Source organism: Phoenix dactylifera, chromosome 12, assembly GCF_051530095.1.
Source record: "Phoenix dactylifera cultivar Ajwa chromosome 12, Ajwa_hap1_PhDact_Kaust_v1.1, whole genome shotgun sequence".
Lineage (NCBI taxonomy): Eukaryota > Viridiplantae > Streptophyta > Magnoliopsida > Arecales > Arecaceae > Phoenix > Phoenix dactylifera.
In genome coordinates, this window is record NC_143201.1 from 28,376,227 (window position 1) to 28,393,818 (window position 17,592).

General features: G+C 41.2%; 1 protein-coding gene across 6 annotated transcripts; it reads left to right on the forward strand.

Annotated features, from left to right (window-relative positions):
• Window positions 1–4,365: 4,365 nt before the first annotated feature.
• Window positions 4,366–17,205, forward strand: LOC103709550 (serine/threonine protein phosphatase 2A 55 kDa regulatory subunit B beta isoform-like). Of its 6 annotated transcripts, none has more exons than XM_039130397.3 (15): window positions 4,426–4,930; window positions 5,130–5,220; window positions 7,122–7,225; window positions 7,320–7,415; window positions 7,508–7,627; window positions 8,841–9,047; window positions 9,321–9,412; window positions 11,317–11,435; window positions 13,140–13,263; window positions 13,443–13,566; window positions 14,964–15,032; window positions 15,140–15,231; window positions 15,344–15,421; window positions 16,402–16,469; window positions 16,606–17,205. In XM_039130397.3, exons 2-15 carry the CDS (start codon window positions 5,148–5,150, stop codon window positions 16,737–16,739), a joined length of 1,500 nt encoding a protein of 499 aa, XP_038986325.3. In that variant the 5' UTR covers window positions 4,426–4,930; window positions 5,130–5,147; the 3' UTR covers window positions 16,740–17,205. The 6 variants fall into 6 exon arrangements, with proteins under 6 accessions (XP_008793191.3, XP_038986325.3, XP_088564092.2 ...); XM_088707966.2 differs by having other exon boundaries at window positions 4,467–4,930; window positions 8,841–9,044; XM_008794969.6 differs by lacking the exon at window positions 5,130–5,220 and having other exon boundaries at window positions 4,366–4,930.
• The last annotated feature ends 387 nt before the right edge of the window (window positions 17,206–17,592 follow it).

Sequence of the window (17,592 nt, forward strand, 5' to 3'; positions counted from 1 at the left end):
AAGGGTTACAGGTGGTGCAACCAAACCGATTTTAGGTTGGGCTGCAACAGGGGTTGGCGGTGTAGGGGTCCTAGAATTTTGCCTGAGCTCACGGATCTCTTGTGTGAATTCTTTGTATCCAGTCCGTATGGCAACGATCTGTTCCTTAATATACCTCAAAATGTCGGAATTCATGGTAGTTACAGGGGTTTTAGGTTGACTGAAATAGTACTCCATGTCACTACAGGTTGACATGCAATGATGACACTAGGTGATGATGTGAAATGCAGTGTCACTAATGAAACCCTAATAACTATGATGTAGGACCAAATTTGATGCAGGACAACCTACTAATGCAATCTACTATGATTTCAGAAATCAGCAAGTCTCCACAATAATAACTTAAAATTTAAATGTTGCTGATTTTTACTTCGGTTATTCAGAATTAAGGATTAAGATTATTCAATTTAAGAAATTAGATTGCAATCAAGTAGTACAGTTGTTCTGATCCTAAATCAATCTGATCGAATAATGTTGAGAAACGTCCTGTTACTAGGGTGTGCTAATTTAATGTCAAGATTTAAAGGGTAAGAGGACGGGTTCGGAAGTGAAAGGTTCAATGTTCTGAATTATAACAGCAATATAAGTTTTCAAAATGTGGCTATCATGCAAGAGAACTAGAACATAATTAAATGAACAAGCCCAAGAAAAGTGAAAACCTATCACCTGTCGTGAAGTAGTCGACCAAAATTGTGTGCTCGTGGGCTGGGATGACGATTGGTGCGCGGCTGCAGCTGATGGACCCTTCAATTGGCTTCAATTTAGTTCTGATCACAGCACCTTGGTGAGTCTGCTAGGCTTGTAAAATGGCGGGGAGTGGACCTGTTGGAATTTAGTGAGATCGGATCAGGCCTCTGTAATGAGGGCTTGTTGGCTTGGGCCCGTGAGGTGGGGTGGCCCGAAACTTGGGCCCAAAAGGGGCCTGTCTGGGGTCGATGGAGGGTTGCTCGGTTGAGCTGCAGTGGCCGAAGACGAAAAGGAATAAGGGGAAAAAAGGGGGGGGGGGGGGAGGGGGGGGGGGGGGCGGCGGAAGGTGACAGGGGTTCGGAATGGGGACGGCCGGCGGCGGCGCAGACGAAGCGGCAGGCGGGTGGCGGCAGAGCTGCGGTGACGACGGTGGCGCGTTGAGGTGGGGCGGCGTTGTGTGCGAGCGGAGGCGGAAACGGCGAGGCGGCGAGGGCGGTGCAGTATGGGAGGTGGGTTGGCGACGGATCTCGACGGCGGCGGGGGTGGCGAGGCCGGAGGGGCGACGGCTAGGGTGGAGCGACGCTTCACGGTCAGCGGCGATGCTGCGATCGGCCGCGGGGAAAGAGGCGCACGGCTTGGCGGCGCTGCGGCGACGGTGGGGCCATGCTAAGCGGGCGGTGGCGACGGCGAAGTGGCGGCGGCGTAGGCGGTGGCGGAGAAGCGACGGCGGACACAGTGATGCGGCTTGGCAACGGCGGAAGAAGAAGCGGCGGCCGATCGAGACGACGGACAGAGGTAAGGATTTTCCCTTTTTTTTTTTTTGTCGCGTGCAAGGCACGTGCTACTCTTTTTTTTTCTTTTTTTTTGAATTACAGGTTCGGGTTATCGGGTCCGGATTTTCTGGTGCAACCCGCTCCGATACCCGTTCATCCGCATGTGCAACTCACGTGCGCTGCTTTTTTTTTTTTTTCCGGAACGGATCCGAGCTAGTGTGGCGGGCTAACGGGTCTGAGACTTACCCGTTTAGCTGGCCGTCTTCAACCTCCGACGGATTCGTTGGGGATGCGCCGGATTTTGTGGCGGTGGCTGCGAGGCGGGAGGGAGATCGCAGTGGCGACTCTGGGGTTCGCAGCGACGGGCGGCGGCCGGCTACGGATACCCACGGGGCAGTGACCTCCTCCGAGGGTCGGACACGGCTAGCCGGTGACCAACACAAAGAGCTCGGGCACAGCGGCGCTTTCGTGGGATTGCGACGATCTCCAGCGATGAACTAAAGTCACGGCGGCGATGTTGGCGGTAGGGTGTGGCGGAGAGGAAGCAGCCGGCGAGGGTGGGCGTGGGTGTGGTGACGGGTGGTGGGGAGACCACCGAAGGTTTCTTCTTTTCCTTCTTCTGTTTTGAAATCGAGGGGTTGTTCTCTTTTTGTTTTTTTTTTTCTTCGGTGAAAACCGACAGAGGGGAAGGGGGGCTGGTGAAAACCGAGAGAGAAAGGAAAAGAGGAAACACGGGACCGTGGCTTTGGCAGCAGGGGCAAAGCCTCTTGCTCTGATACCAAGTTGATGCCGGACCAAATCTGGAGGAAGAACTTCAGCGGGATTGTAAATCAGAACAGAAGAAGAGGGAGAAGAGAAAGAGGAGGAGGAGGAGAAGAGGAGGAGAGAAGAAGAGAGGAGGAGAATAGGTGGAGAGAAAATATTTAATTCTTCATTAAAACCCTAATCAGCATAAAGTTTCCTTTAAATAGGGCCCCATAAGAACAATTAAAATAAACCCCTTACATAAAATAATTCCCCACAAATAAGCCCTAAAATGCAAATAAGCCCAGAATAAAATAAACCCCAAATAAATCCTAAAACACGAATAAACCCAGAAATAACAATAAGCAAATATGCAAATAAAATGGGGACCTAGCTAATGTCCCCATCAATGACCTTCTCTATTTATATTTCTAATGAAGTTAAAAACAAAAGCATTCCCCCGAGTTCTATCGGATATATATATATATATATATATATATATGTATGTATGTATGTATGTATGTATGTATATATGTGTGTGTGTGGGCGCGCGCGCGCTCACACGTGGTTAAAATCTGGCTTGAAGGTGACCACGCACGGAGGAGCCGACGGTCGGGACGAAAAAAGGCGTCAACTCGTGTGCGCCAGTGTACCTGCATGAAGCCTCACCGGTGGATTTCGGTGAGGGCCCTCCGATGATTAAGTTAGAGTAGATCTTAGTTGGTCCAAAAGTCTTCAGACGTTACCTGATGTGGGCTATTTATAGTCCCTATAGAGGTGCTCAGGTGGCGGAGGTATGACTGATCCTTATCGTGAGAGGAGATGGAGTTTGGCTAGGTGGCATGCAGGCCAGGCTTGCTTGAGGCACACGGTGTAGGCCGTTCTTATGAACGACATGGCGTTGACAGAGGTGGCAGGACATGGCCCTTGTTCAACATGTCGTGGAGTGGCCAGCAAGTAAAGCATGGCGCGGTGAGGTTGTAATATACGGCTATGTGTGCGGGCGGAGGGGCGCGCGTGGGTGCGCACATGGATGCGGCAGTGGGCGAGGTCGGGCTCGCTTAGAGGCCGCAACGTTTACTTAGCGATGTCAGCTTAATGAGCACTAAGGTCGAGCGATTTGGAGGCCACGACATATGTTTGGTGAGGTCGGCTTGGCGAACTTTGAGGTCGGCCCAGTCTCCTTGGTTCTTAGTTGACTCTGCAGGATGCCCCCACTCAGATTAGGGCGCTGTTACCTGCGGTCGATTAGTATGTTTAACGAGGTCGGTCACACCTCCTCGGCTCTAAGGTCAGCTCGGTAGGGTGCTCCAAGCTCGGGCTGGGGCGTCATTGTAGATACCTGCGGTCGACGGGGCCTCTTCGGCTTTTGGTCGATCTTGCATGGTGCTCCGAGTCCGGCTCGAGGGGCATTATTGTAGATACTTGCGGTCGATGGGGCCTCTTCGACTCTTGGTCGATCCTACAGGGCGCTTCGAGCCCGGCTCGAGGGGCGTCATTGTAGATACATGCTCATCGGTTGTTTAGCCTTATTGTTTGCTCAACAGGAATTGGGTGGTTCCATGTTAGAGAAGGACAATCCATTTTGCCTCCTATCAATATATATATGTTATTTGGTATAATGACAGCTCACATCCAATGTATGTGAATATGGTCAACAAAATAAAAAAATACAAGACCACACAAAAGCTCAGGCAATAATACGTGGTTTGCCCAGATAAAACCTTCGGAGTGGTGAGCTACAAAGGAGTCAACCCAGTCTGCAACATCTGTAGACATATGTGGCCTCATAGGAATTACACTTTCTCAGTAGTCTACAGATATCGTGGTGCAGCGGCTTCCTCCAGCAGCGCATTCCAACCTCGAACTCACTCGATCACCGTTATCGAGTCTCTCTTGAGGAGCAGGATGCGATCCGCATCCAACACCAGTCTCGTATAGATAATACCTTTTCATGTAGCTCTGAGCTCGACATAAATGATAAATATGTCGAAGATTTGTCGACCTCCGATCGCCACTTGTCACATCATGCTCTTTAGTAACAAATTTCATACCTCCACAGCTCTTTTTTTTTTTTTGGCCAACTCTATCGTTAAAGTTTATGTTGAGAAATTGAGAACATGGGCACAAGCACGGTGGGAGGAACATCTTTGACCGGCACTTGAGAGCCCACTGTGAACGAGGAGGGTAATTTGGTCCACTGGGAATCCACCTTACGTTCTCGCGAGAGAGTGAGAGAGAGAGAGAGGCTTCACTGATTATTAATTGAAAAGAGAGAGAGAGAGTGAGAGAGGGGAAAAAGAAGGGAGACGCTGTCGCTAGGGCGAAAGAAGGGAAGAGAGAGAGAGTGTGTGCGAGTGAGTTCACAGAGGGAGACCTTTTATTCATCTCAGTTCCTGTCGTCACCGCCGTCATTTGACGAAACCCTCATCCCATGGTGGAATACGGAAGCGGCGTGTCTGCGAATCCATCAAGGAGCGGCTCCGACCGTTGATCTCCCCGCGATCTCCGTCGGATCGTTGATGCCGGTGGGCTCCTGTGTCGATCTTGCTGGAATTCTAGTCGGAAGATGAACTGGAATGGAGCAGAGGACGCCGGGCGCCCGGCGGCGTCCCTGCCGCCGCCCTTGGAGTGGAAATTCTCGCAGGTCTTCGGTGAACGGACGGCCGGAGAGGAGGTCCAAGAAGGTACGATCTTTATGCTCTCAATCAATTCAAGATCCACTGGATTTAGGAGGCTTTGTGGTTCTTGATGGTTGGGACTGGAGATTAGGGTTTTCTGGAAAATCTTTAGAATGATTTGGTGGGAATCTGTTGGTTCTAGTACAACAGTCATTGTTTTTTTTTTTCCTAACATCAGTTCTTGTTTTTTCTACTTTGATGTTAGATCTTCTGATAAATATACATGGTGCTGTGGATTAATGTTTTCGAGTTGATATTGGCTGATGCGTTCCTGCTGTATCGTCTAGAAACCATCTGTAAGCAAACCTTTTCATCGTCATCCCGTTGCCTTTAACCAGAACTTTAGCTGACATCTTACCACCTTATATGGATTCTCACACTGGGCTGGCTGTAAAAAGATTTCTTGATTGACCCATATCTATCATTGACTTTCTCCACTATGAATTCCTTTTCGCTTTCGGGTCCAGGATTCTGCATTCATGCTAATTGTGTTTGCTTCTCTGTAGTCAAATCATCAAGTTTGGCTCAGATTGGACCCAGTCTCTGGATATTAGATTGGTAGTACTCGTCAGTTCTCTTGTTTGAGTATTGTTCACACTCGCAACTAAAAATTTATGCCTTTTGCTTGATTTCTGGTAAACATGTATCAGTTTCATGTCAAGGCAATTGTATTTAATTCTTCTTATTCCACCATTCTCTATTCAGTTATAATGAGCACTCCCTGCTGTAGTTTTATCGGTTAACTGGAGCAGATAAGTATATTATTCACTCTACAGAGAAGAAAAATCACATCCTCCTCAACTACCAAGTATTTTTCACATCTTAGGTTTTTATTTCCAGCATCGTATTGTAGTAAAATGCTGTGACAACTTGTTATGTGTTTATATGCTTGAAGGGCTTATATCTCCAGCTTGTAACCAATATCATCCTGTGAGTGGAGACTCTCAATGTAATTTCCAAACACATGTTATGCCTCTTGTAATATTTCAAGACACTATGATTAAATGTCAAATATCACAAATTGAAGTTCGTATTCCTCATGATTAAATTTTACGACATCGCAATTGAAGTTCGTATTCCTTGTTTTCAATAAGTTACTAAATTGGACTTCCTCAACCTATTGTAGAGTGCTAGCATCCGACAAGTTTTGATGTTGGAAAAACATCTTGTAAATGAATTCTTAGTAAAAATGGGATAAAATGTTGCATAGTCATTCTAATGATTTGGCTTCATAATGTTACTCTTCACTTATTCTTCATTTGACTAATCTCTCAACAGGTTCATAGCATGTCGATAAGTTTGACTGATATCTTGTGTACCTTTGTTTTTATGATTTGATATCCTAGTATTTTCTCCTCCTTCCATAGATTTGGCAATTTTGTAGCCTTCATGGTCCTGTCCACTCTGCCAAGTGCAATTAAAGATATTTGTTAGTTGATATAACTGGACTGTAAATGCATCCTATTGTCATCATGTGAACTATTTCTTCAAGAAACATGTAATTTAACAGGTACCTTGGGAACATGCATTGTTATAGCCTTTTTTTTCTCTCTCGCAAGGGCTTGCTTGGATGCATTTTATGTTGCGTTATATTTGATTAAATATGAATGCAATTCTCTATATCACTTGCACTCTCCCCTTTTCATCTAGGCTTATGCCTAATCTAGCAGAAGCTTGGAGAGCTTCCATTTGCACGATCTTCTTCTTCTTTTCTTCTTTTTAAAAAATCAGGAACATAGGTCTTTCCATTCCTCAACTGTCCATCAAGGTTGATTATATGCCTCTCTTTTGTCCAAGGGTACCCTGCCAGGACTTTGGCTTAACCTCAGAGGTGAGATATCGGAGTGAAAGGTGGTGCTGTAACTTTCTCAAATAATGGATTGTACTTTCTTTTGATAAGGAGACTCATAATTTGAACCAGGCTACTTGGTTGGTGGCATTTTGTTTGGAAGTACTTAACTTATAAAATATATATTGCATGCTGACTTTCTTTTTTTTAAAAAAAATTCTTACTCGGATGATCATATGTCTCTGATTAGTATGAACTTGTCAATTGTGTCGCCATTTGACTTGATATCCGAGTTAACAATGTTTCTTTGTTCATTTCACAGTTTCTACGAGTGGTAGTTTATGGCTTCTGGCAAGCCTTTTTCCTTCCTTGTTCATTCTCTTGATGGTCTATGTTCCTTTGTTGCAGTTGACATTATCTCAGCAATAGAATTTGATAAATCTGGAGACCATCTGGCTACTGGAGATCGAGGAGGACGTGTGGTTCTATTTGAAAGGGCAGATGTTAGGGATGTATGTTAAACACCCTTTTCTTTTGCTATTGTTTATATGTGTTGTCGTGCCTTTTCTTTCAAATTTTCACATTATGCTGTTATGTAATATGTAGCGTGGATCTCAAGGGGATTTAGAGAGGCAAGATTATCCAATTAGCAGGCATCCTGAGTTCCGGTACAAAACCGAGTTTCAGAGCCATGAACCAGAGGTGGTTTCTTCTGGATAATTACTGATGAAATTGTGATCCTGTTTATGTTGATCAATTCTCTCATGTGGACTACCTTCATCTTAATGCTTCAGTTTGACTATCTTAAAAGCTTGGAAATAGAGGAGAAGATCAACAAGATCAGATGGTGCCAAACAGCCAGTGGTGCTCTTTTTCTTCTTTCTACTAATGACAAGACTATCAAATTGTGGAAGGTAAGCTTGATGTTCTTTCTTCAAGCATGGACCGTGCCAATGCTTTTGACATTAAACTTATCTAATGAGGAATTGGGGCCTGTAAAACAGTTTTATATAGTGAAAACATACTCTGGTTTCTCCTTACAACAAAATCTGATTGTCACCTGTTTTTTCCCATGTCAGTCCTTCTGCTGTATCTTGGTTTTACTCTCTCACCAAATCTCTTTATGTACTCCTTCCATTCTTGTTTATGTGAAAGCAATATAATTTATTGAAAAGTGAAAACTATATTTATTTGCATCGTTTCATTTCCTTGCCAATCCTTGAATGTAATTTTGTCTGTTGGTTACCTTACAGCATGGTGGGACTTTGGCTGTAACTCTGTGTATTTCTTTCTTTCCTTCGTTTCTTATGGACATAATGACTGTAATAATGTACTCATTGCGGCTTCTTTGGAGGATGAGCTATTTTCTTGAATTTGGTCAGATACAAGTCTGGTGATGGTTCATGCATTCTATAAATGAATTTTAAGAATAATGTCTCAAACTTTGTTGTAAGCAAGGGTTTAAGTCTTGGTTGGTACAGGTTGGTACAGGTCTGATATTTTCCATTACTTATCGGGTTTTTCATGTTTCTAAATGTTCAACATTTGGGAAATAGGGAAATGGTTGATTACAAATTAGCTGTCTTTTATGTATTTAGGATATCTGAATTTATATATAGCTCAGATTTATCTTGTTGTATGGTTATTTTGTCAAAGAAATCACAGTTATTTAATGAAAATAATGAGCAAATAATATCAAAACTAACTGCAGAAAGAAAATTAAATGCCACATGTTATAGTTGTATAATATTTCATGGTCATATTGTGAATGAAAGAAGTTTACTTCATCATGCCTTTGAGTCTCTCTCTGTTTTAATGGATTATCCATTTCACTGGCAGTCATATGTCATCCTCTGACTATGGTACTTACAATTATACAAATTGCTGTCCTTATATAGGCATGGGAAGACAAAATAGATTTGATCTGAGAAGCAAATTGATTTATAGAAGTTGCTTTGACATGCTTTTCCTGCCATCCTATCATTGCTATTTAGTGCTCTTTTTTTTTTGGAGTTGTTAGTTTTTTATTCTGTCATTCATCTTTGACATTTTTCATCTAGTACCATTTATGCTGGCATTTTTCTAAGTGCTCTGATATTTTTGTTGCTTATGTTTAAATCCTTATAGGTCCAGGAAAAGAAGGTGAAAAGAATCTCCGAGATGAATATGGATGATTCACAAGTTGTAGGAAATGGTAGCGTTGCTAGCTCAAGTGCAACTAGTCCCAGAGCATATCTTCCAAATGGTGGATGTTCTGAAAGGCCCCACAACTATCCGAGCAGTGACTTCTCATTCCCTCCTGGAGGGTTTCCATCACTACATTTGCCAGTGGTAGTTGTACTCATCCCTATCTATTTGATGTGCCTTCACCCACGCACATGATACATGGCCCACTCCTGAGTCCACAAAAATTACATGAGAATACACATGTTCATATATCAAAACTATATATGAATCAGCATGTCTCTAGCATATATAGTTCACAGCAGTTTTCCATCATCTAATGCACCTGGATTCATTCCTATTTTGATAATTTGATTTAAACTATTAAAACTATTAGTTTTGATTTAAATAACTAACATTTGGTGCATGCATTTATCTATACAGGTGATGTGCCAAGAGACAAGCCCTGTTGCTCGATGTCGAAGGATATATGCTCATGCTCACGATTATCACATTAACTCTATTTCAAATAACAGGTGTGTTCATATCTTATCCAGTTAATCTATCAGAGTTCTTCACAGTTTACATTGCTCAACTTGTTTAATGTTTGCTTGGTTTTCTGGTTACAGTATTTTGCTGCTTTGTTCTCTATTTGCTGGGACCGGTTGAATCCTTTTCTTACACTTATGATGGCCCTTTCTGTGTCCTGGATAACTATATGTTGCAGATTTTGGTGTTATTAGTTATCCTTTTCTTACATTTACGAGTTTTTGATGCAGACTTGGGTGGCTTTCAGTTTGCTTAGGTACTGACGGCTATTACATTGTTCTGCCACTCAATTTGGATTTAATTATTCAAAAAAATTAGTTTTTTTAGACCATGGCAGCACACTATGTCTGTGGCGTTTGACAGTGCATTGCAAAACCAGGGATTGCTCTAATAAAGCTAAAGGGCGCAGGGGAGAGAGAAACATGTGAGTAACTGTACTACGTGAGTGGTGATGGATTTCACAATATGGAAAATTATAACAAAATAAGTAAATCCACCGTTGGGTTGATGCTGTTATGCTTAACTTGCCACAGATTATTCATGGTGTATGCTCAAGGTCTTTATTGAAGATGGTGACCTATTGATGGTCTAATATGAGGACATACCACACTTGATGGTCTAATTTGACAAAATAGCTAACCAATTGTTTACTCTCACCTTGTAATGATTGATATGACAAACTGCTCTTATATGTTAGATGCCCTCAAGGAACATATGGATTCTAGACAATGCTTGTGGTGTCACAATTTTTACCCCTTGGTTGATGAACACCTCTTATCCCTCAGTACAGTTTCCTTCTAAAATTCTATGACTACAGGAATTTTCAAGCTTGAAGAGTGTTTTATATTCGACTTCTAGTCTTCTACACCTGATCTCGCTACAGGGAGCTACTTCATGTTCTTAGAACAGATAGAAGTTGATAGTTTTCTAGTTATGAGCCTGTTGAATCAAAATAATTATAGTTTTAAGATGATCATGTGGAATATAGATAAATCAACTTGTGTAATATTATAGAATTTCTTATTGAACTTCAATTGCATATAAGTGTGTATATAATGATTTACATTCATTTTCTTGTCCATAGTTTCTTGATCCTCCTTACCCGACTTTGTAGCAGTCGGGTTCTAAGTTGATGATTTTATATTCTAAGATTAAACTCAAAAATCCATAATTTCATGCGCAAGGCTCTGGCCATTCATCTCCACATCTCTTTCTGCTATAATGGCTCCTGGATGAAATAAATAAACCCCACTTTGTTTTGTTGTGCTTTGAGGATGAGAAACAAGGGAACTGCACCTCTTAAAATTAAGAGTACAATTATCAAATTAGGTGGGCGCCTCAGTGCATGAGGCTCCTGCCACTGTAGGATCTGGGGAGGTCAGATGTACATAGCCTTACCCCTACATGCAGAGAGGCTATTTTTTTGCTTTGAACCCACGACACCTAGGTTACAATGGAGCAACGGTCCCACCCTCATCAAATTACATAAAAATAAAAAGCTTTCTATTATGTTGGGGGATCATGGCCATCCATACTACTTTTCACCATCACATTGGAGAGTCACAGCTGAACATAATGCTTATCATGTGCATTGCACATGCCTTGACCCTATTTATATTAAATTTGCCCGGTTTATTGTTTGATAATGTTCTTTATGTTCTTCAATGCAGTGCTTGTATTATATATTGCTTGTATTTGGTTGTAATGTGTATTTTCAGTATGCTGAGTGTTATTAGCTATCCTTTTGGGGTATTTGGAGGGCAGGAACACAAGTCTGTTCTTCATCTTATGTTTATACATTATCTGTTCTGGTCTGGTTGTTATGTTCTTGCCTGTGTTCTGTTAAGCAACAAACAACTGATGTTCTTTTTCCTTTTACCCTTTTTACCAGTGATGGTGAGACATTTATATCGGCAGATGATCTGCGAATAAATCTTTGGAATTTGGAAATTAGCAACCAAAGTTTTAACATTGTCGATGTGAAGCCTGCAAATATGGAGGACCTCACTGGTATAGCATCTTTCTACGCTAAGGATCTAACATAGGCAGTTGTATATTTTACTTGAGCATTCAAACATTTTTGAAGCGTAGACAGAATTTTTCCTACTAAAGCACGAAGTTAAGCAATATGGTGCTATTATATGTATCGTCTTAGTTTAGTGTATAAGGCCAATTTTTGTTTTCTCAAAGCCCATCTAGTTTTTGAATCTCAAAGGTTTTGTTGATTGAGTTAATTATATCTTTACAGCAGAAAACTAGTTTGATGTTCCATTTACAGTTGGTTGACTTTGTCAAACTTTTATGTAATGAACTGCAACAAATTGGCTGAGTCTCTCTATATGAAGGCCATCTTTCCAGCTGGTATTTATCAACCTGAAATTTTGGCCTTAAATAGCTGTATTTTTAGGTCAAAATTAAGGGTTCCTAACAGAAAGTGCTTTTTTCAAGCAAGCTGTCCTTAAACAAACCTGTGTCCATACAAGTTCTCAGGTTATGGGATTTAATCTAGCTTACCATAGAACACCTATATGTAATGAAATATTAGTTAAAGTTCAAGAGAAACACTGTGATTCAGAGTGTGATCAATGCCCTAGAGTTAGTTGCTCCACTTGATTTCTGCATGCAAGCTTCAACCCCTGCCTGCAGATTTTCCATGGAACCAGATATTTACAGCAGCCGTTTACTTTTTATTAAAATGTGGATCTGTTGAATTTGCCTTTGCATGCGACACCACCAATACCCACCCCCCCCCCCCCCCCCCCCCCAACACACACACACACACACACACACGCCCCTTGCTTGTCCGAGGTAAACATTGAGCACTCCTGATCAAGCGGACATAAAAGAACACTCATTTGTATGGTCTTGCCATTTCTGCTTTCCAAATAATTGTAACTCATTGCTTGAAATCGTGGCTTGAAACTCAGTTTTTTATATATAGGGTTTCAAGCTTTATTTGACACTTGTCTCTTTCGGCAAGATAGTGTTCCGAACAATTTTTTGTTTTTTGAGGAATTCCTATCCAAGCAGAAATGCTTTATGCGAGTGGGATATAACAGTGGATACCCTTTCATATATCCAAGGAAGACTTAGGACAAACCATGTAAATATGCTATATATGAGTAAAAATTATGAACCTCATTATAATTTTGCTAATAAGATACATGAACGTTTGTTCTGCTTCATCATATGAGGTTTCTGTTCAGACAAGTTTTTCTTTTAAATCAGAAGATGGGTGTGTACTAGAAAAATGAGGGCAACCTGGTTAACTCCCACTTCACTTTGTGCAATTCATTCAGAAGGCAAAAATTGATTACTTGAGATAAATACAAACAGTGATATGAAGGGTTTTGAGTATCGTTCCTTGAAGGTAAGACTTTTGTGGATGTCCTCAAATATGGTTTGATGCTGGATGGCAGATGTTATTTATGTTTAATATGTTTACTGGTTTTCCAATCCATTTTTCTTCACATTTTTAGAATTATCACTTTAATATATATTCTTCTTATATAACTCTTGAACAGTTAGTCTGCTTGTTATTAATATATTTACATCATATGGAAATTCTTTTCTTGTAATTAGGCTCTTGTCCTTATTTATATGATGTTTGAGTGGCAGTGTTTTTTGTTGGATGGTTGGCTTTTACATTCTCTATGTTATCTTTTGCTTTTTAAGTGTTATAAATGTTTGAACTTGTAATATTTACATTTCCAGAGGTGATAACATCTGCTGAGTTCCATCCAACACATTGTAACATGCTAGCATATAGTAGTTCAAAGGGTTCAATCCGGCTTATTGATTTGCGACAGTCAGCATTATGTGATAACAATTTTAAGTTGTAAGTAATTTCTTTTGTACTTATGTATTATGTTTTTCATGTTACTAGATGATCTTATACTTCATGTCTTTGAGCATGATGTGAATAATAATCAATTTCTTTCCATGGAAGTATTTTATTTAAATTTTTAATTTGCAAATCTTTTGTTGCATTAGCTAGTGACATGTCCTTCCATACAGGTTTGAGGAACATGAAGCACCTGGTCCAAAGTCCTTTTTTACTGAGATTATTGCCTCAATTTCAGATATCAAATTTGCAAAGGATGGAAGGCACATCCTTAGTCGTGATTATATGACTCTTAAGGTTAATCATTTTTATCCTTGTACAATTTATTTCTTTTCTTGTATTCCTCTACCCAATTTTGGTAAAAATGTATCTCTGAGAATTACGGTTATAAAAACAGAAGTATCAAGTTAACATGTCATCACCAACCTAGCTCTCCGTGCTCATACTTCTTGATGATTGATTGAGACTTTGATATGTATCATGCGATGCATCCAACAGAAGTGTATGAAGTAGGAGGAAATTAAAATCCCCTTCAAATTTTGTAGTAAAGGGACACTGGACTGCTCTTATACCCAATCAATTAAAATCCCCTTCAAATTTTGTAGTAAAAGGACACTGGACTGCTCTGATGCAGAAAAGGGGGCTAACTGATTTGGGGCTCTGGGTTTGTCTATTAAGTTACAGAAGGCTTAGTACTTGGCAACGGCAATGCGAGCAAGAAGGCTGTTGGAGTGGCGAGAATAGAGGAAGGCGAGGTTGGGTTGGCATTGATGGTGGCTGTGCAGGTGAGGAGGCTGTGGGAGTGGCGGTAGTAAAGGAGAGAGGGGAGGGAGGAGGGAGGAGGGGAGGTCAGGCTGATGTCAACGTCAGCGGGGCAAGTGTCCATGGAAGTGGCAGAAGCAGAGGGAGGGGAGGAAGGGGAGTGGAGGTCAGAGTAGCATCAGTATTAGGGTGCAGGTGTCACTGTAGGGGCATAAGCAGAGGAAGGGGAGGAGAGGGTGAAGCAGTGTCAATGGTATGGACATCATGGGTGCAGCAGAAGCAGACAGAGGGAGGGGAGGGAGGTGGAGGGGAGGTCAGAGCATCGATGTTGCCAGTGCAGGCAGCCATGGTAGTGGTGGAAACTGAGGGAGGGGAGGGGGAGGCAGAGGCTGGGGGGATGAGGCTGGGGTTAGGGTTTGAGGGTAGAGGTTGATGTGGGAATGAAGAAGGGGGGTGGAGAGAAGAGGAATGGGAAGAGAGAGAGAGGTTGGGGGGGGGGGGGGGAGATGGAAAGAAGTGGGAGGTGGAAGGACAAAAAAAAGAAGCAGAGCGAGAGAGCGAGAGAGCGAGAGGGGTAATTTGGGTTAGGTTAGATGGGTTTGGGCTAGACCAGGCTCCAAGTCGAGCTTTAGTCTGGCTTGGGCCAGTATGATTTTTTTTCATGTTCTGCAACCTGACCAAACTTGATGTGAACCTTTTTGGGCTAGGGTCAAAGCTCAGCATAGAGCTAGTCCGGCCTGATGGGCCTCGGGCTGGCTTGGCCCATTTCCAGCTCTATATGAACATAGTGTAGCTTTATTATGTCTAGCATGAAATGTAGGAATCTATTAGATACACGGACATCGTTTCTTCATATACTTGGGAATATTGTAGTCCATTTTTGTTGTTTCTTGCATTTCCTACTTCTCATGTGTTTTTCGTGTGGTTATCAGCTATGGGATATAAACATGGATGCAGGTCCTGTCGCAACTTTCCAGATCCATGAATATTTAAGACCAAAGGTGAATTGTGTCTCATTTAGATATTTTGATCTGTCTTAATGTCACATTGGTTCTTTGATAATATGCTCTGGACAAAGATTGATCATGATAGTTCTAAGTTGTTGCAGCTGTGTGATTTATATGAGAATGATTCAATTTTTGACAAATTTGAGTGCTGTTTGAGTGGAGATGGACTGCGGGTAGCAACTGGTTCATATAAGTATGCTTTCCAGCTTTTCTACTGTTTACCTTATTATTGATAGCAACAAAACTTTAGTTTGCATGTTTTAACCACTGTACCAACAATGCTATAACTGTTTATGCAACTGCAGTAATCTATTTCGTGTATTTGGCTGTGTTCCTGGAAGCACTGAGGCAACAACCTTGGAAGCCAGTAAAAATCCAATGAGGTATGGCAATGCTGGTGATGATAATTTTCAACTAATCCAAGGAAGTAAAAAAGATAATGCTAAGGTTCTAATGTATTGAATTTTTAACTGTCTTGCTGAACAGCTCATATTAAGAGAGACCGATGTCTTACCTAAGTTTCTAGATAAACGCCAAATACTTTTTTCCTTGATTTAAGTGAGGCTTGTAGAATACAACAATGCCAAAAATTATGGATGAGAATGTGCATTTTAAATCAGGCATTCTGCTCCATATCCTCTTGTCAACTGTCCTTGTCTGTAATTCTAGCATAATATATTGGCATGCATAGTCAACCGAGGCAAAACCTCATTACATAATTCATATTGGCTGAAATCAATGTTCGTTCAACCATTTATTTACTGCCACTATATTGCCAAAATCTCAGTGTGCTATCAGCCAATATGGGTATAGCATCACTACTCCATTATTATGGCGTTTGGCCTTTTGATGTATGATTTATAGAGTGTTGGTATGAGTGTTGAGTTAAAGGGATGCTATTGGTGGAGTGTGCGCATCTTTGGTATACGATATTTACAGACATTTTAGTGGAGTTTTTTTTAGCCATCAAATAACTGTTCTATTCTGGTACATTATTGTAGTTACCAACATGAGTAACAAATTTGGGGAAGTGATGCTAGAAAGGAAATTGTTTACATTTCTTTTGGTAGAATTTCTAAGAATTATTTACTTTTTTTTTAATTAATTAGTCACTGGCTAAGTATGCTGTGTTCTGGTTGCATTTGAAACTCTTACATTATGAGTAATATGCTGTTTCTGGTGATATTTGAAACTCATACATTATGACTAATATACTGCTAACTTTGCTGTATTTTATGAATAATAAACAACTCACTTTTACATTTAAGATAGCACTTTGCATCAAAAGAAAATTGTTGTCTTGAGGGTTTACAATAATCATAGGCTGATCTTATCTTTATTGGTTGGCGTCAAAATCATGTAGGCGACATGTTCAAAACCCTGCAAGGCCTGCAAGATCTCTGGGCAGTTTGACACGTGTTGTCAGGAGAGGTTAGGTTTTGGGCACAACCATATCAGCTATTTTTTCTATTTCCGAGCCATCTTGATTACTTTTCTATATTAAATCTTAGAAGCATTTCATCATTCTGCTATATTTGTTATTGATGGGTGCATTGATCTGCCACAGGAGAAACCACAGGAGTTGATGCCAATGGAAACTCATACGATTTCACAACCAAATTGCTCCATTTAGCATGGCACCCAACTGAAAACTCAATTGCCTGTGCTGCTGCAAACAGTTTGTATATGTATTATGCATAAAGATGGCCCAAGAAGGGATGATCTTGCTTGGCAATTTTTTTTTAAAAAATTTGGTTTCCTTCTTGTGAAGGCAGTTGAGCTTTCACATGCAACGGGCAAGAAGGTGTGGGAGGGTGTTCCATTGGTTCTTACACGTGTTTCAGAATTGGGGCCAGAAGAGGCTGTCGGAATCCATGAGGAAGCTTTGTTCAGATACTTTTAGGAGGAAGATTAGCATCTTTAATCACCATCGCTTTCTAAGTTAGATGATGTGATTGTATCTCACATACAACTAATGCAAAAGGTAATTTGAGGGGCTATATCTGAGTTTCCAGAGGGGATGTTCTTTGGCTAATCCTGCCATGTAAGGGCGTGGGTGCTTGTATTGTTGGCCATCATATCGAGGCTTGTGAATTGTCATTATTATTTTTCATTTGTTCTGTGCTAACCATATTTCTTATTTACTAAAACACAGGCCTCTTCTGAATCTTTGGATTATAACCTCTTTGAATTTAGGTTGTGCTACAAAAATTTGACATTTGATCCTTGTGGGTGTTTAATTCATTGAAATGTCAAAATAAGTAGTCAGGCATTGCACTTCATGTGCTCTTGTATTTTATATCAGGCGTTTTAACAGTTGCTGTGCTCAATATTTGGTTTACGATTCTGTTTCACCATGATATTGGGTACTTGTATTGTCCATTGTTTGTGTGGTGCATGTAATTCCTTTTTTCAGTATTAGGTTTATGATTCTGTACCACCATGATATTGTGCACTTGTATTGTTCATTGTTTATGTGGTGCATCTTATTAGTACTATTGTTTTTTGGCTCATGGTTGTGAAAGCGAAGTATCAATGCTCCATCACCTTGGTT

Bases quoted from the DNA above. Each gene is read 5' to 3' on its own strand.
- LOC103709550 (XM_008794969.6), top strand. From the start codon at position 4,813: ATGAACTGGAATGGAGCAGAGGACGCCGGGCGCCCGGCGGCGTCCCTG. The intron at 9,048-9,320 runs GTTGTACTCATC...TTATCTATACAG, and splicing joins CACTACATTTGCCAGTGGTA to GTGATGTGCCAAGAGACAAG. The intron at 15,033-15,139 runs GTGAATTGTGTC...AAGTTGTTGCAG, and splicing joins ATGAATATTTAAGACCAAAG to CTGTGTGATTTATATGAGAA.